General features: G+C 51.6%; 1 protein-coding gene across 3 annotated transcripts; it reads left to right on the top strand.

Moving 5' to 3' along the window:
• Positions 1–485: 485 nt before the first annotated feature.
• On the top strand, positions 486–26,109 carry ETV7 (ETS variant transcription factor 7). Of its 3 annotated transcripts, none has more exons than XM_086706704.1 (8): positions 486–770; positions 2,312–2,441; positions 16,104–16,268; positions 16,645–16,770; positions 18,862–19,077; positions 21,482–21,624; positions 23,428–23,528; positions 23,642–26,109. In XM_086706704.1, exons 1-8 carry the CDS (start codon positions 765–767, stop codon positions 23,745–23,747), a joined length of 993 nt encoding a protein of 330 aa, XP_086562830.1. In that variant the 5' UTR covers positions 486–764; the 3' UTR covers positions 23,748–26,109. The 3 variants fall into 3 exon arrangements, with proteins under 3 accessions (XP_086562830.1, XP_086562831.1, XP_086562832.1); XM_086706705.1 differs by having other exon boundaries at positions 487–770; positions 26,064–26,109; XM_086706706.1 differs by lacking the exon at positions 486–770 and adding an exon at positions 857–1,410.

Here is a 26,109-nt window from a genome sequence, read left to right as displayed (position 1 = left end):
GGCTTTCTCCTTTTCCTCGGGTAAGTGTGTTGGTTTGCCTGGAGAAGCCAGCGGCCTGGGAAAAGGTGTAGGGGGATTCCACTGAGTACTGGGGTCTAAGGCAGCAGGGGGTACCACAGCCCCTCTGATGGTGGGGCTCCGCCGGCCAAACGGCAGGCAGAGGCGGGGGTCAGGGCCAAGAAAGTCACCCATCCCTAAGGGGCGAGGCACCTGGTCCAGGCGGACAGCATCGGAGGACCCGTCCCCATCCAAATGCGGAGACACACAGGGGTGACATGAAGGTGGTCTGTTGCTGTCCTGAGCCCAAGACCAGGGGTTCCTTCGGCTCCCCAGATCCCGCAGCATCTCACCTCCATGCCCCTGGGAACCAGGGCCAGGCTGGCCCGAGGAGGGTCCGTCCACTGGCGGGGGCACGCCGGCAGGACCGACGCCTCCGGGCTGGCAAGCAGACAGCGCCCGCTGCTCTGCTCCCGCAAGGGCCGGCCCCTGCCTCCCCGGAGCCCGCCGGGGCGGGAGTGGAAGCCGGATCCCGCTCTTTCGTTTTCGTTTCCCGGAAGGATAGAGATTACCGGAGCGCCCTTGTGAGCCTGCTCGCCCGGGAACCTGAGGCCACCCGGCGCTTCTCTTCTCGAAAGAGATTTCCTCCTAGGCCACCTTCCAGTTTGGGGAGCCGAGTTAGGGGCTGGGGGAAGGAGGCCCAGCAGCCGCAGCCGGCGGAGCGCTCACGACGGACAGCCGGTGGCTCCCTCACCTCTCCACCTGTGATGCAGGTAAGAGCCCAGCGGCTGGGCTGAAGTCCGCAGTGCGCAGTGCGCGAACTGAGCCTCCTGCCCCCCATCCCTTCTCCATTACCTCAATCAAGTTCCATACTCATTTTATCAGAACTATTTCCTGGCTGGAATCTCGCTTTCCAACACATAACCAAACTTCACCTTGCATCCCTCTCTCGCCGGCCCTCTCTCCTCCTAACTCACCTCCAGCCCTTCTGTGTTATACACTGCTCCTGCACACCTCCTCCTCACCCCTCCATCAACCAGTTGTGATGTCCCAGGAGGTTCCTGCACAAACCAGCCCCTCACAGCTGGCAAACGCGACCGCGGAGGCCTCCCCCCACCCCCCTCACTCCTTAGCAGTCCCTCTGCCTTTGCCGTATTTCCCCAGCAGCCTCAGACCCGCCCCAGAGCTGGGCTCCCTCTTCCCACCTCCAAGGCCTTTCTCCACCTCCTCTCTCCATGATCAAGTTTCAGATACATATCCATATTTTATCAGACCTTTCCCCTGGCCTTCCTGCTGAGGCCCAGACCCCTCTCAGCAGCTCCCTGGCTGGCATTTCCCAGGCAGTTAAAACCCCGGAATTGGCTGGTATTAGAATGCTTGGAAGAGGGTTGAAGAGTCCACGAGAGGCTTCCTGTGAGTATCAGGCCCTAGACCCTAGACCCTTCTCCAGCCTGGCAAGCCCTCCCTCCCAGTGGCAACCTTGGAGGCTGGATTACCTGGGAAACAGCACCCATGGGAGCAGGGGGGCTGGGTCCCAGCCAGAAATGCCCTCAGAGCTACCCCAAAAGTTGTCAAATCCTCCTCTGCAGGCTTCTGGAGTTTGCTGTGTGGCTCCAAATCCCCAGTCTTTCACTGCAGGTTGCCCTCCTCAGACACCAAGAGATGAAGCTCTTGAAGATCCTAGATCGGGAAAATGACTTGCTGGGACTGGTTTCACTTTTGCTTTTCACAGGGTGGCACCTGTGACTGGGCATAAGTCCCAAGGATCCTCCTGTTTCTACAAAATCCTGTCACTTTTGTCATGCCCTCATCCTAACGGATGAACCGAATACCTCTGGGGCGAAGCTGGTTGTAAAATTGTAAAGATGTAGGCTTCCCTTGGTGGGACCTTGGGATTTAGAAATTTATCCTTCCCTTTTCTCTCTTGAAAACAGCATTTACTTGGTTGCTTGTTTATTTCTGACTTCAGATCTTTTTATCCTGGCCCCTCAGGTCCCCTGTGTCCTCTCACCAAGGTCCCAGAGAGCATGCCTAGGCTCTTAGATTTTCAGCGCACAATCAGATCTTGGCAGGGGAGCCTTCTGGTGGGGTTCGGCACATTCGTGAAAAACTTGAATCAGAAAAGTGAAATCGATCAAGTGCCCGCTGCGTACAAGATGTCGAAGGAACCAAGCTAAGGGCATACATGGTTCCTACCTTTAAGGCAGATGGTTGCTCTTTCCATTGGAAAAAAAAAATCTTAATACATGTAAGGATGGCTGAGCCTTCACCAAGAAGGCTCTTCTTTGACTGCCCCGGCTTTTCTACTTTCTAGGAGGGAGAGTTGGCCAGTTTTTCTGTGAGCCCCGAGGCAGCCACACCACCCCCAGGCATCCAGGCCAAATGTGAAGCTGGAATGGACTTGCTGGGTGAAGGGGGAATCTGCAAGCTGCCAGGAAGACTCCGTGAGTAGAGGGGAGGAGAAAGGCTGATGTTTTTATATTTTTTATTGAAAAAAAATTTTTAATGTTTATTCATTTTTGAGAGACAGAGAGACAGGATGCAAGCCAGGGAGGGGCAGAGAGAGAGAGAGAGAGAGAGGGAGAGAGAATCTAAAGCAGGTTCCAGGCTCTGAGCTATCGGCACAGAGCCTGACGTGGGGGTTGAACCCATAAGCTGTGAGATCCTGACCTGAGCCAAAGTCAGATGCTTAACCAGTTGAGCCACCCAGGAGCCCCAGAGGCTGATGTTTTTAAAGGACAGAATTGTGACACATGGACTTCTTACCCAAGAGACTACCTTCCCTCCATTTGCTATTTCTTTGCTGGGTTTTCTGTAACTTTTCCTTGGTGAGGAAGTCAGAGGAGGTCAATGTGAATTCTCACTGCGGGGAGGCAGCTGCCATGGTCAAGGGTGAAGACGAGAAGTCTCCTCATTAGTAAGATGAGGGTTGGGATCAAATGAGCTATGGGGACTCTTCCAGCCTAAAGACAAAGGATTGGGGATGTTGCCAATGAGGAAGCCAGATGAGGTGAAACAGTGAACCATAGTTGTATGTATGTAGAACTCTCTTTTAAATGATTATGCTTCATTTTCATTGTTCCTAAAGTCGCATATGCTTATTGTCAAAAATTGGGAAATGGCAGGGAAGCAGAAGAATATGTAAAACAATCAAACCCACCCAAGGAGAGCCATGGGAGACATATTGGCCATATCTTTTTATTTCATTTTCCCGAGGAAACTCCTAACCATAGAACAGGCTGTAGATTGTTTCAGTTGCCAGAGCTGAGGGGTGGAGAAGCTAAGTGACATGCTCCAGAGCACATGGGCTCTCCATGCTAAGGCCAACCCTTGGTCCTGCTGATCATCCTCTAAGAGATTTTTAAATGTACTTCCTAAGCCAAGGGAATCATAAGATAGGCAGCAAGCTGACTATAGCCAGGGGGAGGTCTTAATCGGGGGTGGGGGGAGGCGGTTCTTGGGGTGGCTGTGGGCGGGTACATCTGACTGGGATTGTGAAGCATCCAGGCCACTTCTTGCTCGGCTCATCCAGGGGCTGGAACACTGCTTAACTGATTTCATACCCTTCTGATTTCCTGGCTACGACCTACTTTTTGAGCTGCTGACAGGACAGAGCAGCGAGCATGACTTCACAGGCCTTGGGGGGACCTGGCTGCCTTTGCTGGAAACAGTGTGGCATTCTCTTAGCGAGGAATGCAGCCTGTGGGAAGACGGGGACTCATGGATACGAGAGAACCACAGAACATGGGTGCCCTCACGCCTCAGAGCAGCAGTGGAGGGAAGCGGGAGTGTGATGTGGGGACAGGGGCAAGGGGCTCTGTGTGAGGAACCTCTCTTGTTTCGTCTCGTCCGAGTGCAAGCCCTGACCGGTAGGTAGCTTGGAGCTCAGGGCTGTTCCAAGGAGATGTTTGGCAACAGTTACATAGAGGGTAGGATTTGGGTTCTGTTCACAACCCAAACCGTGGTGATGAGGAAAAATGGGACTTTGGGGACAGAGCCGAAGACCCTGAGTGTTGCTGTGAAGAAGGACCTTTGATGACATCTCATGGCAGCTGAGGACACCAAGCCTCAGTGGTGGTTGGGGGGGCTTATTTGCAGGTCCCACGAGGCCCTCTATCATCCCCCGTTACCTCCCCATATTCAAAGTCCACTCTCCTAACTGGCACACCAAGTCCTAGAAGATCAACAGAGACCTGAGGTGTCCCTCAGGTAATTCACTTGCATTCCAAATAAGGAAATTGGGGGCCAGAAAGTTGTGTTCTGCCCAAAGTCAAGTAACCTTCAGTTACCTCCCTCTTTTGGGTGCCTAGCTCAGAGTTACTGGGTAAGAGGATATAAGAGGAGTGGGGCTTTAGAAAATGTAGTCATCACCTTGGCAAATACAACTACACCAGACTTTTAATTTTTTGAAGCCCCTTTCGGTGGGGCCGCTCTGAGACGGTCACCAGGTGTTCCTGCACGTTTCTAGTGACAAGAATTTCCTCTTCTCTCCAGCCAGCCTGTTCCCTGGTTACTCAACTCAGGGTGCCGATTTAGACCTCCTGGGATACTAGTCCTACTGCCTTCGGCTACATTTCTCCAGAAACAGGCCCTGAAGTACTTCCCCACAGAGGAGCGAAGGACATCCAATTTATTTATTTTTTATTTGATTTGATGTTTATTTATTTTTGAGAGAGAATAAGAGTGTGTGTGCGTGCGAGTTGGGGAGGGGCAGAGAGAGGGGGACAGAGGATCTGAAGGAGGCTCTGAGCTGTCAGCACAGAGCCTGATGAGGGCCTCGAACTCGTGAACTGTGAGATCATGACCCGAGCCGAAGTCGGACGCTTCACGGGCTGAGCCATCCAGGTGCTCCTGAAATCCAATTTAAATGTAAATTGTAGCACGGTGGGCAACTGGGGCTCACTACCAGTTGGGGGGGACCTGTCGGGGACAGTGAGAGCACACCCTGAGCTATCCCAGCCGGGGGGTAAGGAAGCTGAGTTTTCATTCACCTGCCTCCCATCCGTGATGGGGTGAGGCTGCTTCCACTGACTCCACTGCAAACTGAAAAGACCCCCTTTTGGGAAGGAGCTAGCAAACCCAGCCGGCTTGGCTCGGCTTCATCCCCACCTTCCCTTTCCAAGTTGCCCTTTGCGCTGGCTAAGTCAGGCGCAGAGTCAGGTGCTGACATTCGACATCTGGCGGCCATCAGAGAGTAGAGGTGAGAGCCAAGGGCCATGGGCAGGGCACCAGCAGCGTCCTCTGTACTTCTTAGATTTCATGACTCATATTTACTTCTGAAAGTATTCAGGCAACAAGTCCTGGCCTTTGGTAAATATCTAGCAGTCTTCCAAGACTGGGAGCGCTAAATGACTCATTTGCCTGTCAACAGCGTCCCAGATGAGTGAACTGCTGACCCCCAGTGAGGGGTTGACCTTTCAGACGGCTGTGGTGATGTCATGCCCCTTTCTTACATTTCTGGAAATTGAGTTTCCCTCGCTGGGCATCTCTCTGACATTTACCCCCCCGTCACCCACCCCCCTTCCCTCCTCCACCTCCAGCTTCTCTTCTCATCAGCAGGGTGATTTTGCCTCAGCAGGAAGGTGAACGAACAAAACAAACCTTGCTTAGCTTTGTGAGTGGGTGCCAAGTGGCTCACACAAGTTCCCTGCAGAGCTTACGTTTCCGTGTTTACTTGCCCGACAAAGATGTGCGGTAGAGCAGGGCAGAGTCCACTCTGGGGGTGACTGTCCTGTCTAGTGACAGGAAGGGGGCTGAGACGGAGGGGCTGGATCCCCCAGGCTCTGCACGCACAAAAGGAGACTCACAATGAGGCTTTCCTCTGCGGAAGTGGAGAGTGAAAGGGGATTCATACCTTCCCTCCCCCAGGCTGCATCCATGAGGGTCTCCCCAAGGTCAGGGGTGAGTCGGGAGCCGTGAAGGCAGTACAGGCCCTGGGACCACTTGCGGGAGCCGGGCTGAGGTCCCAGGGAGTGGGTCTTGGGGGCGGTGATGCAGCCTCTAGGGACAGCTCAGGGGATTTTGAGGAGGCAGTTTTGAGATGGTCACCAGCACAGCCGCGTTTGAGGACAGAGAAACTGAGACTCTGTGCAGCTAGCGGCCAGATGGGGCCTCATGCCTCAGACTCTTAGTTCCTGGTCCTGAGCTGCCACATTTTCCTGGAGCTGATTCTCTGGGGAAAAAAAAAAAAAAAAAAGCTCTGTGAACTTCCCACGGTTGGCTGCAGAAGAATTGAGATCTCTGCGTTTAGAAATTGACTTTCAAAGCTCCTAGTTGTGAACAAGCCACAGGCAGAGACCATAGAGCGCCACGTCTGATTTTCAGACGTCGTGGGCAGAGGGAGGACACGTTTCTGCAATGCCCTCGCAGCATACAACACGGGAGAAGGCCCCTTGGGGTATTCCGACAGGTGTTCATGCTGCTGCTCAAGTTCATAGCCTTCACTTATAGAGAGTCTCCAGGCACTTATGTTAATGTGTACAATTCTTTTTTTTTAAAATTAATTTATTTATTTTGAGAGAGACAGAGAGTGCCAGTGGGGGAGGGGCAGAGAGAGGGGGAGAGAATCCCAAGCAGGCTCCGCACTGTCAGCATGGAGCCTGACGCAGGGCTCCAACCCATGGCCATGGGGTCATGACCTGGGTCGAGATCAAGAGCGGGATGCTCAACTTGCAGAGCCACCCAGGCGCCCCAACAGTCAATTCTAACAGAGTGGCTTCCTGCCATCCTAGACTAGGGCATCTCGAATTTTTGTGTGCACGTGAGTCTCCTGGGAGCATTATAGAAATGCAGATTCTGATTCGGTAGGTTTGGGGTGAGCCTCTAGTAAGCTATACCTCTAGTAAACTCTTGGGTGACACCACTGCTCCCGGAAATACATTCAAGGGCCACATTTTATGCAGCTGTGTCCTAACAGTGCTTTCCCAAATGTTTGGTCAGGGCAGACAGCCTGCCCCTTCATTGCAGTGTATTCAATAAACTTCTATCTTCTTAAAACAAAAAACGAAGCATTTGGCCAGGACTAAGGAGTGAAATCAGTTTAGTAGGTCAAAATAAGCATTTTTAAAAAAATGAAATAGAACAGGGCGCCTGGGTGGCTCAGTCGGTTGAGTGTCCGACTTCGGCTCAGGTCATGATCTCACGGTTCGTGGGTTCGAGCCCCGTATCGGGTTTGCCCCTGTCAGCGAAGAGCCTGCTTCAGATCCTTTGTCCCCCTATCTCTCTGCCCCTCCCCTACTCATGCTCTCTCTCTCTCAAAAATAAATTTTAAAAAATTAAAAAAAAATTTTTTTAATGAAATAGAACATTTCACAGTACAGCATAAATAGTAAAGGTAGCTGTGATCTCATGAATACTTTGTTTTGGCTCGTTATAAGTACATGCTTGTGTGGGTCATGATGTAAAATGCATTTTTTTTTTTTTTTTACTGCGGGTTGCAATTAGAATGGTCTGAGGAACTGCCCTAGATCAAGGCAAGAGAAGCAGTAAGTTAGGTGGAAGCAGGAGCCGAGGGAGAGGCGGGGTGGGGTGGAGTGGGGAGGCTGGAGACTAGAAGTGGGAGATTCCCAAAGCCAGCTATTTCGGGACAAAGAGCCTCCTGCTCCCTAAAGTCAGGGCCTGGGCTAGACCATGTGCATCTCTGTGCAGACTGAAAAGACCCCTCCTCTGGGAAGAAGCCAAGCCAAACCCAGCCAGGGCGTGGGTTGGCTTCTCCCATACCCTCCCATTCCTTCTCTCTAGTGGTGCCTTTGTGTAGGACACCACACAACCGTATGCGCGGGCCCTGCCCCACGGCCTGGTGACCATAAAACTGAATGTGGTTACCAAGAAAAGCAATATCAGCCAGGACGACCAGGATAGACAATAGGGCGATGGATTTGAGGGGACTCCGGACAGACGGTGACACTCAGTAAACCACGGAAAATGGCGATTGCTAAACTGCAGTCATTGTGGCAGAGAAACCAGCTAGTCCCTCTATTTCCAGGCGGGCTCCACCAGTGAGGATGCTGATAATCATAATGAATACTATTTGCTGAGTATTTACTCTGGACCAGGCATTGCGGCGGGCATATCATACGCACCGATTGAATACACTTAAATAGGACTGGAGAGTGGCTTCTTTTATTATTCCCACCTTACAGATGTGAACACTGGGCTTGGAATCGGGAGAATTGCCTTCTCCATAGTCACCCCCCAGGAAACCGGTGGGGCTGGGATTCAAACCCAGGTACCTCCAAACCTGCGGCTGTCACTTACTCTGAGCAAAAGCCTCCAATGTGGGATGATGACAGCTCCCATTTTTAGAGGACTGGCCAAGCACTTTACCGTCTCCCACGTTCCTCCTGGAACCCTGCCAGGGAGGTAGAGGCCAACTGTTAGTTCTGATTTGATTGTTAAAGGTAGGCCCAGCTCTGTTGTTCTGGAAGTCACTCTGTCTAGCAGACTGTGGGGGTGTGGTGAGGAGAGTACCCGGGAAATAGCTTTGATCGGGGGGGTGGGGGTGGGTAGGGGCAGCTTGAGGCGGCTCTTGAAACAAGGACAGAGGAGTGTTGACTTGCTGGGGTGGAGAGTTGAGAGCCATGTCAGTTTCTTTTTTTTTCTTTTCTTTTCTTCTGTTTTGTTTTGTTTTCTTTTGTTTTTTCTTTTCTTTCTTTCTCTTTCTTTCTTTCTTTCTTTCTTTCTTTCTTTCTTTCTTTCTTTCTTTCTTTTCCTTCCTTCCTTCCTTCCTTCCTTCCTTCCTTCCTTCCTTCCTTCCTTCCTTCCTTTTTTTAAGTTAATTTAAAAAAGAAGAGAGAAAGCACAAGTGGGGGAGGAACAGAGAGAGAGGGAGAGAGAGAGAATCCCAAGCAGGCTCCACACTGTTAGTGCAGAACCAGATGCGGGGCTTGAACTCACAAACCGTGAGATCATGACCCGAGCCAAAATCAAGAGTCAGACGCTTAACTGACGGAGTCACCCAGCCGCTCCACCACATCAGTTTCTTGAGCAAAAGAGTGAAAGGGGTGTTGTGGGAAGAGAGACCTGGTTGGGGTGGGACTGGGGGGCCAGAGAGGGGTAGATCAGGATGCCTGGAAGTCTTTCAGCACACTCATGTAGGCCATTTATATTTATTGAGCATCTACTATGTCCTGGGCATTGCTGTAGGTGCTGGAGAGAGCAGTGACTGAGACTGGCAAAGTCTGTGGTCAAGGAGTTGACATTCTAGCGGGGGCTGCAGTGACTACATAAGGAAGCTGGAAGCTCAGTGATAAGGGCAGTGGAGGGAGATCCAGCCCAGGATGGGGAGGGGGGCCTTCAAGTCCCACCCTGTTCTGGGTGTGCGTGGGAGACAGTGCTAACTCTTTAGGGAGATACTCAACCCCCCCAATGGTGTCTTGGATACACAGCCCCTCCGGCTTCCCCTGCTAGGGTCTCTGTCCAGATCTGTCCCAGAAGCTTAGAACTAGCCAAGCTGGAAATCCCCAGGGAGCCAGTGGCTGGGGCAGGGAGAGGAAAGTGATAATCAGGCTGGAGTCTTGAGAGGCAAAGATGGTTGGTGTGAGGAACTGAAAATACGGTGGGTCACAGCCAAGAGAGGGAGAAGCCTGGGCTGCTCTGGGGTGAAGCCCCTGGGTGTGGTTGTACCAGTAAGGGGAGACTCAGTTGGGCTCATCCCAGTAACCAGGTCAGGAAGACGTCTTGGGGGGGGCGGTGGACACCTTAGATCACACTGGCCAGCAATTGCTGAGCTCTGAGGTGTGCTGGGCCCTGTGCCAAGCACTTTACCCGTGTCACCCCAGCTAACAGCAAGAGCTCCGCTCATCTTGGAAAGTGCATACGACCTGCCAGGCCCTGGTCTTCAAATTGATTATCTCATAGAATCCTGTGACAGCCCCACGTCGCTAGTACTGTATTTGTCACCCTTGATTTGCAGGTGAAGAAATGGAAACACGGTCATTTAGCCAGCTTCCAGCTGGCCTGGCACCAGCTTCGATCCTTATTGTTGCATGGTTTTCCTCTTCCTTTTTTTTTTTTTTTTTTTAGGCATACTTTACATACAGTCATGTGTACAAATCTTGAGTGTACAAATGCTTATGCATGTATACACTTGAGCAGCCACCACTGAGATCAGGAACTAGAGCATTTCCAGCGCCCCAGGAAGGTGCCTTGCACCTCTCCCCAGGCCACTCCCCTCCAAAGGGCGACCACTATTCTGTCTTCTCTCCCTAGACTAGCGTCTATTCTTGATTGTGTTTTTACATCTGGCTTCTTTCCTTCACCGTAGTATCTGTGAGCTTTAATCCACGTGTCACATGTAGCAGCCCCTTGTACTCTGTTTCATGGTCGAGCAGCATTCCATTGTCCGCAAACGTCACAATTTGATTGTCCGTTCTCTGCCTGATGTTTCCAGTTCTTTCCTACTACGAATAGAGCCACTGGACATTCGCATACATGTCTTCCGGAGGGTGTATTCCCACCACGGCTCTTAGGTCTTCATTCAGGGGTGAGTTGCTGGATTGTACAGATGTAGCCTGGGCTCCTAACCCCTACGCCACCCTGCCCCTCAAACAGCACAGTAGCCCAGTGAGGCAGTGTTTTATCTCATTTCACAGAGGGGGAAATTGAGGCTAAGAGAGTCTGAGCAGCTTGTAGGTGACTTGGCTAGCAAGGGGCCGAGCTGGGACCCAGATCCTGGGGTTGGAGATTTAGCCCAGAGCTGGGTGGCTCATCCGAGCTTGGAACTTGGTCCTTGCCTGGGGTCTCGAGTCCTATTGGAAAGCCTTTTGACCTGGGGATTCTTTGAAGACATAAGGAACAGGAAGGTCCCTTTTCTGTATTTATTGGACCTGAGAAGCTGGCAGTAAACGGATGAAAGGTGAGGGTAGGAGTGAGCAAGAGGTAGTGAAAGAAAAACCAAATCCCACTGCAGGGTGACGACAGGCTTCATTTTCAAGTGCTACTGTGGGACTTCAGAGTCCCTCGGGGACAGCATGGGAAGTCCCCTGCCCATGTCTCTGGACCTGGTAGCAGGACCACACCTGTGGTTGATACTGTCTGCCAAGTTCATGATGTCCCCACCTTCGAGCAGTTTTAGTGTTTCCATGGAGGCAGGACAGCTAGAGGGGTGTGGGATCCATCCCAACCCTCTGGCCACACACGGGACAATGCACCCTTCTGACTCAGGATCATAGTTTTGAATTTTCACGTCGACAGCCTCCAAGATCATGGAATAGGCAATCCCACAAAAAAAAAAAATGCAATGGCCAGTTGGCCTCCAGAGCCCCAGAAGCCCTGGCTGGCCCATAGGCCTGCCCCTGGCACTCCTGAATCTCACTGTCAGGTGGCCTCCAGCTTTCACACCACGCAGCTTTTGTGTCTCGGTCACTTCTGCAGCCACTGGACGGACCTCCCGCGGAGGCTCCTCATTTCTATTTCCATCAGCCAGGCATTCTGTTCCCTGCATTCCTGCCAGCTGTGGGCGCTATCGTTCAAATGATATCTCACTCTTCTCTGATTGTGCCTGTCGGGGACCAGTGAGGTGTCACGTCCTGCCACCTGAGTATTAGTGGATTTGTTCTACTGCAGAAGTTCTCAACTGGCATTGGTTTTGCCCCTCTCCCTTGGGGACATGTGGCAATGTCTGCAGACATTTTTGGTTGTCACTCTTGTTGGGCAGTGTGTGTGTGTGTGTGTGTGTGTGTGTGTGTGTGTGTGTTTGCTGCTGACATCTAGTGGGCAGGGGGCCAGGGATGCTGGGAAGCATTCCACAAAGCTCAGCACAGCCTCCACAGGGAGGAATTATCAGGTACAAAGTGTCAGTAGTGCTGAGGCTGAGAAATCCTGCTCCACCGTGAATTGCTGGTAAGATTTTTTTGTCTTAAAAAAAAAATCAGTGTAGAGATGCTCTTCCTCTGTGATAGACATTAGCCCTTTTAAAAAATTATTTATTTATTTAAATGTTTGTTTATTTTTGAGAGGGGGGAGAGACAGAGCATGAGCGGGGGAGGGGCAGACACACACACACACACACACACACACACACACACACACACACACACAGAATCCGAAGCAGGCTCCGGGCTCTGAGCCGTCAGCACACAGCACAGAGGCCGAAGCGGGCTTGAACCCACGAACTGTGAGATCATGACCCGGGTGGAAGCTGGACGCTTACCCGACTGAGTCACCCAGGCGTCCCAGCCCTTTTTTTTTTTAATATTTATTTATTTTTGAGAGAGAGAGGGAGAGTGAGAGAGTGAGAGCAGGGGAACGGCAGAGAGAGAGGGAGACAGAATCTGAGGCAGGCTTCAGGCGCTGAGCTGTCAGCACAGAGCCTGACGAGGGGCTCAAACTCGTGAACCTTGAGATCATAACCTGAGCTGAAGTCAGATGCTTAACCGACTGAGCCACCCAGGCGCCCTGACATTAGCCCTTTATCTGTTGTCTGCATTGTAAATATTTCCCTTTATTCTGTCCTCTTTTAATTCTGTTTATGGTGTCTTTTACCACACACACAACTTACGTAATCAAATGTATCTTTCACTTGTTATAGCCTCTGAATTTCCTGTCGTGGTTGAGGGCTCACCTACCCATGTTTAATGCATATGGGTTTCCTATTTCCACCTAAAAAAAAAAGACTTTAGGGGTACCCGGGTGGCTCAGTTGGTAAAGTGTCCGACTTCGGCTCAGGTCATGATCTCACGGTTTGTGGGTTTGTGGGTTCGAGCCCCACGTTGGGCTCTGTACCGACAGCTTGGAGCCTGGAGCCTGCTTTAGATCTGTGTGTGTCTCGCTCTCTGCCCCTCCCCTGCTCACTCTCTCTCTTTTGAAAATAAATAAAACGTTAAGAAATTTGTTCTAAATAAAAACAAAAGGACTTTATTTTTAAGGGGTGCCTGGGAGGCTCATTCAGTTGAATGTCTAACTCTTGGTTTTGGCTCAGGTCATGATCTCAGGGTTTGTGTGCTTGAGCCCCGCATTGGGCTCTAAACTGCCAGTGCGGAGCCTGCTTGGAATTTTCTCTCTCCCTCTCTCTCTGCCCCTCCCCTGCTCCCATTCTCTCTCCCAAGATAAATAAACTTTTTTTAAAAAAAGTAAAAGATTTTATTTGAAACATTTAAAAAAAATTTTTTTTAATGTTTATTTATTTTTGAGACAGAGAGAGACAGAGCATGAACGGGGGAGGGTCAGAGAGAGAGGGAGACACAGAATCGGAAACAGGCTCCAGGCTCCGAGCCGTCAGCACAGAGCCCGGCGCGGGGCTCGAACTCACGGACCGCGAGATCGTGACCTGAGCCGAAGTCGGACACTCAACTGACTGAGCCACCCAGGCACCCCTTGAAACAATTTTTAACGTTTTTCCATTTTTGAGAGAAAGACAGAGTGTGAGCAGGGAAGGGGCAGCTAGAGGAAGACACAGAATCGGAAGCAGGCTCCAGGCTCCGAGCTGTCAGCAGAGAGCCCGACAAGGGGCTCAAACCCACAAACCACGAGATCATGACCTGAGCCGAAGTCGGATGCTCAACTGACTGAGCCACCCAGGCGCCCCTAAAAGATTTCATTTTTAAGTAACCTCACACCCCATGTGGGGCTCGAGCATGCAACCCCGAGATCAAGAGTCACATGCTCCATTGGCTGAGCCAGCCGGGCACCCCCTATTTCCACTTCTATTCAGGTTTCTATCGTTGTATTCATTAGGTCTTAATCCACCTGGAACTGCTTTTGATAAATGGTGACAGGTGAAGATCCAAATATATTTTTACCAGGTGGCAAACCAGTCATGGTTTTACCCTGTCTTAAGTTCACTATCCTTTCCCACTGAATTAAAATCCCATCTCTATCATGTATTAAATTTACACACACACGCACGCGCGCGTGCGCGTGTGCACGCGTGCAAATATACACACATCTCCTGGCTCCTTCTGTCCCAATGATACTTGCCAGTCTCAGGTAACAGCATCAGATCTTGATGGTACTGCATACCGCAAAGGTCAGTTGCCACTTCTATTCTTTTTTCCCCCTTAATTTTTTACTCAATTTCAGATATTTCTTCTTTATTGTTCCTTCTCAGGTCCCAAAATAAAGTAAGGGGAGCCTCTTCTTCCACCCAAGCCGGGCTGTGTTGCCCTGCTTTCTGCATTTGTAGCCTGGAGCCCCGTCCCTCTGTGCAGCTGAGCAGGAATGGTCCTTAGTCATTGGTTGCCTCGCTCCTGCCAGCCTCCCCCTGGGCCATGTCCCCAGCTGTGGCACAGTGCCTGGCACATGGCCAGTGCTCATTAGATATTGGCTGAATCGATGATCAAGCAGATGCACTTTTTCTTTTTTGGTAAACGGGAAAACTGGTTTTCTCTCTTGCGCTAATTTGGGACCAAGGCAGTCACAGGTTGGTTTAGTCTTTGGACAGTTACCTCCTCCGTCTCAGCTTTTCCTACCTGTCACACCAGCCCTGATGAGCTGGGCGCCTTCCACTGTCACGTGGCCAGGGTCCTGACAGGGCTGAAAAGCTCTCGGGAGGACAAGAACCACACAAAGTGAAGCACCAGGCTGCCATCACAGTGGGCACAAGGCTGGGGGGGGGGGGTCCAATACGTTTAGGGGCCCACAAAAATGTTCTGACTTCTTTTAAAATCAAGAGAGGGGCACCTGGGTGGCTTAGTCGGTTAAGCTTCCAACTTTGGCTCAGGTCATGATCGCATGGTTCATGAGTTCAAGCCCCACATCACGCTGTGTGCTGACAGCTCAGAGCCTGGAGCCCGCTTCGGTTTCTATGTCTCCCTCTCTCTCTGCCACCCCTCTCCTGCTCGTACTTTGTCTCTCTCTCTCTGTCAAAAATAAATAAACATTAAAAAATTTTAAAAAATAAAATGAAATCAAGAGAAAAAATACGAACTTTTAGGCAGAAGAAAACGTTTTAATATATCACGATGCACTCGTCTTTATGCAATGCAGTCATAAAATATAATTTTAAATATTTTTTAGTGGAGGAAGGGGCCTAGGAAGGCAAGAGTCCCAAGGGTCCAGAAAGTCATAATGTGGCCTTGTTAAACACAACCCAGATTAGTGGGGTAAATATTTGGCACTGGTTGCCTAATAGACCCAGGCATAGGTCTGGGTCTTCTGAGTAGAAGCATAGGAAGGAATCAAATAAAGCAACTGCTTGTCTGGGTATTTCCAGAGATAAGAACACACACGCTGAAATGGGTACAGGAGACTTCCTTGTCCGCTGGGCGGTTCCCTGAGCAAGCCCAGACCTGAGCTGGCGCATTAGAGCTGAAGGGTGAGGCAGCCAGACAGACCTGGATTCTGGGCCCGGCCGTACCTTGTGCTACCTGTGTCACCCGAGGCTAGTCACTTAACCTCTGGGAGTCTCAGCTTCCTCATTGGGAAAACAGCAACGGCAACACACGTTCTTTGTAGGACCGTTTAATCATACATGCAATCGGTCAACACCTGTTTAGGGAGCACTTCCTATGGTCCAGGCACCGTCCTGGGTGCTGAATACATACAACAACGTGCCCCAGCACATCCCGCCCAGTGCCTGGCACATAATAGTTCCTTAGTAAACATTTGCTGAGTTAATAGTTGGAAAGCAGGCTGGGCTGGTAGGAGGAGCCACCAAAAACAAAATAGGCAAACACAGGGCACCTGGGTAGCTCAGTCGGTTAAGCGTTTGACTCCTGACTCCAGCTCAGGTCACGATCTCACCGTTTGTAAGTTCGAGACCCATATAGGGCTCTGTGCTGACAGCACGGGGCCTGCTTGGGATTCTCTGTCTCCTCTCTCTCTGCCCCTCCCCCTGCTCATGCTCTCTCGCGCATGCTCTCAAAAATAAAGAAACTAAAAAAAAAAATAAATAACTGAACACAAACATAAGGCATAGATAATGACAAACCTAAACATGTACGTCAAATGTAATGACAAGGAGAGTAAGGTGCCAGGAAGGAAAAGAACAGGACGTGGTGACAAAGTGGGGGGCAGGACAGAAGAGCATCTGCTCAGGTGTAGCGTTCAGGGTGGGCTTCTCGGAGGAGGTGACACTCCTGAAGTGCAAGCCTGAGCGATTATTGAGGGGAGAGCCCTTGCCCCCACCTTGTGCCCTTTCCCAGTCCCTGTCCTCACGGTGGTTGCAGGCATCCAGCCGGCACTCTGGAGCAGGGAGGACGTGCTGCACTGGCTGCGTTGGGCCGAGCAGGAGTACTCTCTGCAGCGCACGGGGGAGCACGGCTTCGAGATGAACGGCCGAGCCCTCTGCATCCTCACCAAGGATGACTTCCGGCTTCGTGCACCTGGTTCAGGTCAGGGAAACTAGCTGGCTTCCCTCTAAAACGTGCTGACAGAGACCCAGGTAGGCCCGGGGGGGGGGGGGGGGGATGATGGACGCACTGGTTGGAGGAGCTTGCTCACCTCCCAGCATGGCAGATGTCCCCTTTTCCGTAAATGTTTCCCGGGGGGCCCCTCGCTAGAGCGGGCCTGCAGGAAGCTGTTTGGCTGTTGTTTGCAGAGTCCCCAGTGTCCTGTCCTGCTGTCGCTTCCCCTCCCCTTCCCCGTGGCTCTCATCTCCCCTACCCATTTCCATCCTGCCACCTCTCATCTCGTCTGCATGAAGCCGTGACTGACGCCGGCCCTCCCCTGAGAGGCAGGTGACTGACCTGCCCCCTGCCCCACCCCCAGGTGACGTCCTGTATGAGCTGCTTCAGTACATCAAGACCCAGCGGCAAGCTCTGGTGTGTGGGCCCTTTATCGGAGGGGCCTTCAGGCAGAAGATGCCCCCTCAGCGCTGCCCCTGCCTCCTGGAAGGTGAGGGAGGCTCTTCTCGGAGCTCTGGGACCTCCCCTCAGTCGGCCTCTTTGGGAGGGCAGGGCTTCCTCCAGGCAAAGGAATGAAAGAGGCAGCTGTGTGGGCTGAGGCCACCCCCCCCCCCCCCCCCCCCCCGCCCCCGCTTCCCTCTGCCCTGCCTCCTCAACCCTCACCTCTGGCCCCTCCCATCTCCTCAGTTCTCTGCTCTCCTCTCTAGCAAAGTGTTTTCTGGTGTCTCTATTTCCTCTCCTCCCGATCTCCCTGTGGAAATTGCTCTTGTCAGGGACTCTAGAGACCTGAACGTGGGGATGTCCGCGTCCAGTGCTGGTCCTTAATCACTGTCACGTCTCATGACCGCCCCTCAGACTCTTCCCTTGGCTTCCAGAACACCCCACGGTCACTCCTTCTCAGCCTCTTGGCTTCTCATTTTCTCCCCTACTTCTAAATGTTGGGGTAGCCCCAGACTCAGGGGGTCTCTCCTCTATCTGCACTCAGACCTAGGTAATTTCATGTAGTATTGGGCGTTTATACCATCTGGTACTGATGATTCCTACAGATACCCGGACCTCTGTGAATTCCAGACGTTTGCACCCCACACTCCCCCTGGAATGTCTAATGGACATCTCTACCCTAAAAGCTCCTAAAGCAAACACCTGATTCTTGTCCCACCTCCCTCCCCCCAACCCTGCTCCTCTCCTGGGCTTCCTTGTCTCAGCAAACCGCAGCTTCATGCTCCCAATTGCTCTGGCCAAAACGTTGGATGTCACTTTTGACTGTTTTCTCTCTTTCCTGCCCAAATCACAGAATCCCAACCGTCAACAAGTCCTGTTGACTCGACCTTCAAAATCTATCCAGGGGTGCCTGGGTGGCTCAGTTGGTTGAGTGTCCAACTTTGGCTTAAAGCATGGTCTCGTGGTTCGTGAGCTTGAGCCCCGCATTGGGCCGTCTGCTGTCAGTGCGGAGCCCTCCTCAGATCCTTTGTCCCCACTACCCGCCCCCCCCCGCCCCTCCCCTGCTCTCTCTCTCTCAAAAATAAATAAACTTAAAAAAATCTATCCAGAATCAAACCATTTCCCACACCTCCACTGCTGTCCGTGGCCCAGCCTCTATCACCTCTAGAGAACCTCCTCACTGGTCTCCTTGCTCTGCTCTTGACCTCCTATGATCTATCCGCAAGAGAGCAGCCAGAGAGATTCATAAGGCAGATCGTGTCGCTTCTCTGCTCAAAATCTTCCAATGGCTCCCATCACACTCAGAGTCAAAGCCACAGTCTTTACGATGACCTCCTGCCCTCTGCTGTCCTCTCCCGCCCCTCTCCCTTTTGCTCTTGCTGCTTCAGCCACTCTGGCCTCCATGTTCATGGAACAAACCAGAGACACTCCTGCCTCAGGGCCTTTGCATTCGCTGCTCTCTCTGCCTGGCATTCTCTCCTCTGGATACCCACATAGCTCACTCCTCTACTTTCTTCAGATGTCTGTTAGATGTTAACACGTCAGTGAGGCCTTCCCTTACCATCACCTAGCTCTCTATCTTTCCTGGGATTCCCTATCTGCCTTAGAGTGCTTTATTCCTGCCCCCCGCCCCCCCGCCCCATTGTATACTCTATTTTCTTTTTTATTTCAACCATCTCCCTCCCTTTCCAATGTCCCACTCCCCCACTGCTAGAATATAAGCTCCATGAGGGCAGGGGCTTGTTTTGAGTTCAGTGATATGTCCCCAAGAATTTTAGAACAATGCCTGGCTCACAGAAGGTTCTCAGTAAATATTTGTTGGGTGGATGGAGAGGACAAAGGACTGAGATACAAGGCACCTGGATTCTGGATGTGGCTCTGTCACCCCTTGGCTTTGCAAACAACTTTACAGATGAGGGAACAGGTTTGAGAGATTATGTCACTTGCCTGCTGGGAGCTGGGGTTAGCACTGGGCTGTCTGGCCCTCCCCCATGTCCTCCATTGCCTCCCTGACCTTCCAGCTGGGAACTGGACGGACGAAAAGCATTAGGAGTGCTGCCCCACGGGGATCCCAGGCATGCATGGAGGGGCTGGGGGAGGCCCTGGGCCCGCAGAATCAACAGTGCTCATCTGCTTACAGAGGGGACCGGGCGACCTCAATTGGCCCCCCGAACGGGTCTCCTGCAGCAGCCACCACACCTGGGGTTTGCCAGCTCCTTGAGCCATCTGGCCAGGTGGCCCCTTGGCAGGGAGGACTCCCTCAACGTATCTCACTGTTCAGAGCTCAGCTGCAGGGCTGAGGGAGCCTGCTCCTCCCCCATGATGCCGGAGGCTCCCATTGATGGCAGGATCGCTGGTGAGTAGGAGGCTTGTGTGCCCCTGGCCAGGAGGGAGGCGTGCTGAGGCCAAGTCCCAGAGGGTTACGAGTGACAGGGAGGAGGGTTGTTTTGAGCCGGGTGATGAGAGGGTCTGTGCTGGGCTATTGGAGCGTGGGGTGACTGTCCTGTGTACTGGCCACAATCTAGCCACAGCAGTCAGGGCTGCCCAGGATTGCCAAGCCCACCCTGTCTCCAGTTCAGCCAGTCCTAGTCAGACAGTGAGCTTGGCATGGGTGAGTATTCCGCTCCTTTATTTTTTTGTTTTTGTTTTTAAAAATCTGTTTTTTTATTTTCTATATATTTTATTTTAGTTTTTGGTTAGATATTCAGTGAAATTTCTTTTTTTCTTCTTAGTTTAAATCCATGTTAGTTAACATATAGGGTCATGATGATTTCAGGAGTAGAATTTAGTGATTCATCACTTACAGAGAACACCCAGTGCCCCTCCCAAATGCCCTCCCGAATGCTCATCACCCATTTAGCCCATCCCCCACCCAACACCCCTCCAGCTACCCTCAGTTTGTTCTCCGTATTTGAGAGTCTCTTACGGTTTGCCTCCCTCTCTGTTTTTATCTTATTTTTGTTTCCCTTCCCCTAGGCTCATCCGTTGAGTTTCTTAAACTCCATATATGAGTGAAATCATGTAATATTTATGTTCCTCTGACTTATTTCACTTAGCATAATACAGTCTAGTTCCACACACATTGCTACAGATGGCAAGATTTCATTCTGATTGCCGAGTAATACTCCATCGTAGATATACACCACATCTTCTTTTTTTTTTAATGTTTTTATTTTATTTTTGAGACAGAGAGAGACAGAGCATGAGCAGGGGAGGGGCAGAGAGAGAGGGAGACACAGAATCTGAAACAGGCTCCAGGCTCCGAGCTGTCAGCACAGAGCCCGACGCGGGGCTCGAACCCACGGACCGCGAGATCATGACCTGAGCCGAAGTCGGACGCCCAACCGACCGAGCCACCCAGGCGCCCCTACACCACATCTTCTTTGTCCATTCATCACTTGATGGACATTTGGGCTCCTTCCATAATTTGGTTATTGTTGAAAGTGCTGCTGTAAACATTGGGGTATAAGTGCCCCTATGCCTCAGCACTCCTGTAGCCTTTGGATAAATTCCTGGTGGTGCTATTGCTGGGTCATAGGTTAGTTCTATTTTTAATTTTTTGAGGAGCCTCCATAACTGTTTTCCAGAGTGACTGCACCAGTTTGCACTCCCACCAGCAGTGCAAAACGGGGGAGTATTCGTCTCCTTTAGACGCCGTGGGGCTCAAACTCACAAACCTCGAGATCATGACCCGGGCCAAGGTCGAACATTCAACTGACTAAGCCACCCTGGCTATTTATTTATTTATTTATTTATTTATTTATCTGTAAATGGTTGGGTGCTTCCTATGTGCCACGTGTGATTCTGAGGCTTGTATTTAATCCCACGTTGGCTTTTTGAGGCTGGTATTATTAGCCCCATTTTACAGGTAAGGAAAATGAGGCACAGAGGTTCAGGGACTCTCCCACGATCGATCACACAGCAATAAGTGGCAGAGCTGGGACCTGAACCCAGGCGGTCTGGCTCCAGAGCCACACTTCCCTTCTACATTCATCGTTAAAGGGTTGACTAACAGGCTGCCAGACAGACTGACAGATAAACGGGCTGCCTTTCCAAAGGTGTGTTGGTTAGCCATGGCAGAGTAACTCCATTTATTCTAAGATACCACAGAGGGGGCAGGAGCCTGGCTTCTGGATCAAAAACAACTGGGGATCACTGAGACACAAGTATTTGATCTTTTACAGAATAGTGCTTAACATTCTTTGAGCACTTACTCTGTACCAGGTACCGTGCTAAGGAGTTTGGGATATATTATGTTACTTAATTGTCATATCATCCCCTACAAGGAAACCGTGGCTCGGAAGAGGTTAGGTAACCTGCCTGAAATGACCCAGCCAGGTGGCCCAGGTAGGGGGACTTAAGCTTTTGTTCCCAGGCTCCCTCTGCCGCTTGCTCTCCATGATGGCATGTTTGATTTTCCCAGGCCTCTCACCAGGGTGCTTGACAGGATGGGTTTAACAGTTAGACTCCTTGGTCTGCCTGCCGCTGAGGAGCTCCGTGCCCGGGACGTGTCCAACCCCTCTCTGAGCCCAATTCTTTATGTCTTCCTGGGGATAAAGGTAGCCATTTCCTAGAGTTAAGGCGAATCAAAGAGACAATAAGCCCCCACAAGTGGCCGTTTCTGGTAGTATTGTCGTCTTGACCATCCTGCCGCATGGCTGGGCCCGGGCCTTATGAGCCCCAAAGCACCTTACTAATTAATGCCTGTCCTCACAGCTCCAGGAGAGTGCCCTGTCCCTACCCTCTGTGCTCTATTGCAGATTGCCGGCTGCTGTGGGATTATGTGTACCAGCTGCTCTCTGACACCAGGTACGAGCCCTACATCAGGTGGGAAGACAAGAACGCCAAGATCTTCAGAGTTGTGGATCCAAACGGGCTTGCCAGACTCTGGGGAAACCACAAGGTAAACCTCAGCCACCAGGTGGGATGACCTCCACACATCCAGAAGAGGACAGGGTGGGGGGTCAGAGTGGACCCATCAGCACTAAGGGATGGTCCTCAATGGACGGGGGCTTCACCAGCAGCTCCAGATGTGTCGGGATGGTTTTATTCTAGGAGCGACTGAGGGACAGGAAGTTACTTCTTGAGGATGGGGAAGTTCAGGGATCTTGCCTTCTACTTGCTTAGCACTTGAGACCTTTTTAATTTTGTTTAATGTTTATTTACTTTTGAGAGCGCGACAGAGACAGAGTGTGAGCTGGGGAGGGGCAGAGAGAGAGGGAGACACAGAATCTGAAGCAGGCTCCCGGCTCTGAGCTGTCAGCACAGAGCCCGAGGCGGGGCTTGAACCCACAGGCCACTAGATCATGGCCTGAGCTGAAGTCAGACGCTTAACCGACTGAACCACCCAGGCGCCCCATGAGACTTTCAAAGCATGTTTCCATGAGTGGTGCCACATCTGCTGCGGGGCGGCTGGGCCAGATGAGGAAACTGGTTTCCGGGGGGCAGTTGGGGTAGAAATCCAGGTCTCAGGCCCTGCGGGAGCATCAGACGTCAGGGCTGGAAAGGCCTGGGAACCCCTGGGGCCAGCATTCCCAGTGTGAGGGACGCCTATACCTAAAAAGGGCACCTGCCAGACGACTTTAGGTGGTTGACTCCAAATCTAATAATTAAGTATTTATTTTAGTAAGAAGGAAGATGAAAAGTTTTAACTACGATGTCAGTTTCTTGATTGACACTGGTGATATAAAGCAAGTGTCCGTGTCTATAAATAAAGTCATTTAACTAAAAAAGGAGCCTTAAAAAAAAAACTATTAGCAATAATGGTGATCTACAGGAGATAGCATTTCTTAAAATGGCATAGCGTTTGATTGCTAGGCGCTGCTCTGAGAGCTTTCCCCATAGTAACGCATTTAATTCCCAGGAGACGTCACGAGGTAGGCGTCAGAGGGGAAACGGAGGCACAGAGCAGTTTTTCCAAGAGTTTGCAGGCAGTGGATGGCAGAGCGGGGGCTGAACACAGAGAGTGTGGCTCAATGCTCCCCTCTTGTTGCCTCTCAGTGGTCTGGGGGCTGGAAGGATGCAATGGACTAAAGTTTGGGCGTGCTTACCTGGTCCAATCCCCAGATAGTACAGGGAGGGAAACTGAGGCCCAGAGAGCAGCAATTCCATTCCATGAACGTGTACTACCTGCCAAGCATTGTGCTAAGTGCTCTATGGATTAGCTAATTTAATCCTCAAACAAACCTGTGGGATGGATGTTCTTATCCTCATTTTATAGCCGGGGAAACAGATGCAGAGAGGTAAAGAAACTTACCCGAGGTCACGCAGCTGCTTTATGTTGACCCCAAAACCCAGCCTCTTTGCCCTTCCTCTGCATTGCCCACCCCTCAGAGAGAGAAGAAGGAAATACCTTGGCTAAAGTCGCGCAGCTTGGCGGGGGCTACTATATATACTAGTATATACTAGTATATACTATATATACTAGATATATACTTATTTGTTACTACTTGTGACATTGGCTATTTAAAAGCAATGTGTGAGTCACTCCTGCCCCATGGTTCCCAGCCCCGTATTTGTCCTCCGACCTTCCCCTGCCTTTCTCCTCCCAAACTCAAGAGAACTCTTGTAACCCCTCACAGAACCCTGGGCTGAGGGGCTTAAGAAACCGTCCAGTTCGACCTGCTCCTTTCCAGCTGTGGAAACCAAGGCCTGGAAGGAGCAAGGTAGGGAGCGGAGGGTGACGTGGGACTGCTTTGCCTTCTAGAACCGGGTGAACATGACCTACGAGAAGATGTCACGTGCCCTGCGACACTACTATAAGCTGAACATCATCAAGAAAGAACCTGGGCAGAAGCTCCTGTTCAGGTGAATAGCCTAGGGGCCGAGGTGAAAAGGGGAAGCAGGGCTGGGCTTGGGTGGGCTGGAAACTCTCTGCGGCTAGGGCAAGGGCTGATTTGCTCCTGGGGCCCAAATTCCAGATTTCTGAAGACGCCCAGGAAGGTCGTCCAGGACAGAGAGCAACCAGAGAGCCCGGAGCAGGGCAGGTTGGATTTCAACGAGGAGATGCTGCAAGTCTCTCCCTGAGGGGCAGGTGGATTCTGGGTACCAACCGAGTCTCCCGGGAAGGCACCTGGCCGCACAGCGGCCTCCTCCTCCCTCCCAGGGCAGCAGGGATCCCCAGCAGGTTTTGCACTCAAGGGATCACAGCTGTTGTCTCTGACCTCAAAGCTGCCTGGGCACCTGGGAGGCTGGGAACTGGGAAGCCTCACATTCAGGACATGGTGGGGGGGGGCATCATTCTTCGGTAGGGCAGCCCTGGGGCTCAGTGGAGTGCAGGGAGTGATCCCTCTCTCTGCCCTACCCCTTGCTGCTTGCCCAGCTTGGGAGTGAGAGCATCCAGCCCAATTCCTTCAACTTACAGAAGAAGGAAGCGGAGATCCCTTACTGGACCTCAGTTTCCTCATCTGTGAAAGGGACGAGCTCATGGCAACCTGCCCTCAGGGGGCTGATCCTGGCTGGGAAGAAGGAGTATTGTTTTGTCAGTCTTAGTAATAATCATGGTAACTGACATTTAAGTGTTTACTATGTGCCAGGCCTTGTGCTAAGGGTCCTTCCTATAATTTATGTCATTCAATTCACACTCCAAACCCCTGAAGTTTAAAGATGGGGAAATGGAGGCAGAGGTTTGCAGAGCTGGGATGTGTCTCCCAAACCCAGTGCTATTACTTGGTTGGTTGGTTGGTTTTAGTGACTCTGAATGTATTGGGCACTTCTCAAGCAGAGGCCGTGGCCCTACCTCTCTGCCCTCAGCGTCTCTGCTGAACAGTTCATTTCACTTGGCCCAACCTCCATTTCCCGAGTTTTCGGAACTTTGGTGCCTCTGTGACAGTGACCGAGTGAGGATCTCCACTCCCTCTCCACCTGTGGTTTCCTATCTCCCGTTCCTGGACCTGCCGTGTGACCTTGGGCAAGTTGTTTCATTTCTCTGGAGCCTCAGGCTTCTCAGCCACAAAATGCAGAGGCTGGTCCTGCCCTGACCTCTCAGCATTGCAGGAAATCTTCCTAAGACAGCGTCTGTGACATGCTTAGTGGGCACCTGCTCTGTAAGGAGTACGGAATCCGTGTTAGCCAAGAGGACTCTGCAAACCCAAAGCTGCTCTAAAGCAGGGAAATGCCTCTGTGCTATGGGTTCAGCTTCTCTCTGCTCCATACCCCCCCTTCCCCCTGCCTTGAGACTGGCTGGGGCCTCCCGAGGGGGTCAGAACCTCTGCCCGGCGACCCCTCCAGTAAGGCTTGGGGGAGAAAGGGAAGGGAGTGTTTTCACTTTGCTGAAAACAGAACTTCTTATAGTCACATCTTCTTTCTTGGAAGGAGGAAACCACTCCTGCCTCTCGCCCCCAGCAGGCCAGGAAATCCCCCTTCTGGCTGAGCCTGAACTGGCTTTGAATCACTGTGCAGAAGCTGATAAGGATTCTCAGACTTTGGCCCTCAGAACTGTGACCACTCTTGAGCGGGGCTTATGTCCTGGCTTAGTTCCCCGCACCCGCCCCCCCACTCCGGGGCCCTCGACAGTTCCACACCAGAGGAGGCCGGGCAAGTGGCCTTGTCCAAAAGGTTCAGTAGGAAAATCCTTGGCCGCTGTCATCTTCCTTCAGACTGTTCCATTTCCTTGACTTTGTTCCAGGATGAACCCATGCCCCATAGCTTTTCTCATCCTCTTTAACCCAGAACTACACAACTGGGCTGGGAAAGACTGTCACAGTCAGCGTGTCCAGACTCCTTTTATTGATAAGGCAACTGAGGCCAGAGAGGGGGGACTGACCTGCTCAAGAACACACAGCCCAGCTCAGCCTGCTGACTCCTAATGGGGTCTCATAGGTTACTTCTTCCAGGGAGCCGTTGGCAATCACCTGGGGATGTGTTTGTTAATGGTTGTTAACAGCTGCTTATCCCAGTGATTGTGTCTTCTTCACCCAGGGGGTGATGAATCTCACCCCAGTGCTGGGACCACTGGGGCCTGGGTTGGGCAGAAGTCTACCACCCCGGAGGAGCCTGGAGCCCTGGCCTCTCCACACATTCCCGGGGAGGGGGATCTCCACCCTTTCCCCATCTCCCCAGGCGCTGGTCTGGAACATACACCTCGGTGACAGGAATGAAAGGATTCACTCAGCCCTTCCCTCCACCAGCATCAATGGAGCACTTGCTGTGTACCTGGCGTCAGGGGAGGCTCTGGGTTTACATCCAGTTTTTACATAGTCGGATTCTTGAAAAGTGATGGGTCACTGGAACCATGTCAGAATGGACTTCCTCACAAATGATTTTACAGAGCAGGAAATATATTCTCATGATTTGAAAAAGTAGCCAGCCATGTCTGTCTTTTTCTTTTTCTTTTTTTGCCAGATACTATTAAAGTCAACAGTCGATAAACAATTTATTTCAAAAGTGA

Source organism: Puma concolor, chromosome B2 (genome assembly GCF_028749965.1).
Source record: "Puma concolor isolate L17-30 chromosome B2, mPumCon1.1.hap2, whole genome shotgun sequence".
NCBI lineage: Eukaryota > Metazoa > Chordata > Mammalia > Carnivora > Felidae > Puma > Puma concolor.
Note: the sequence above shows the minus strand (reverse complement) of the source record. Positions and strands in the feature narration are given on the sequence as shown.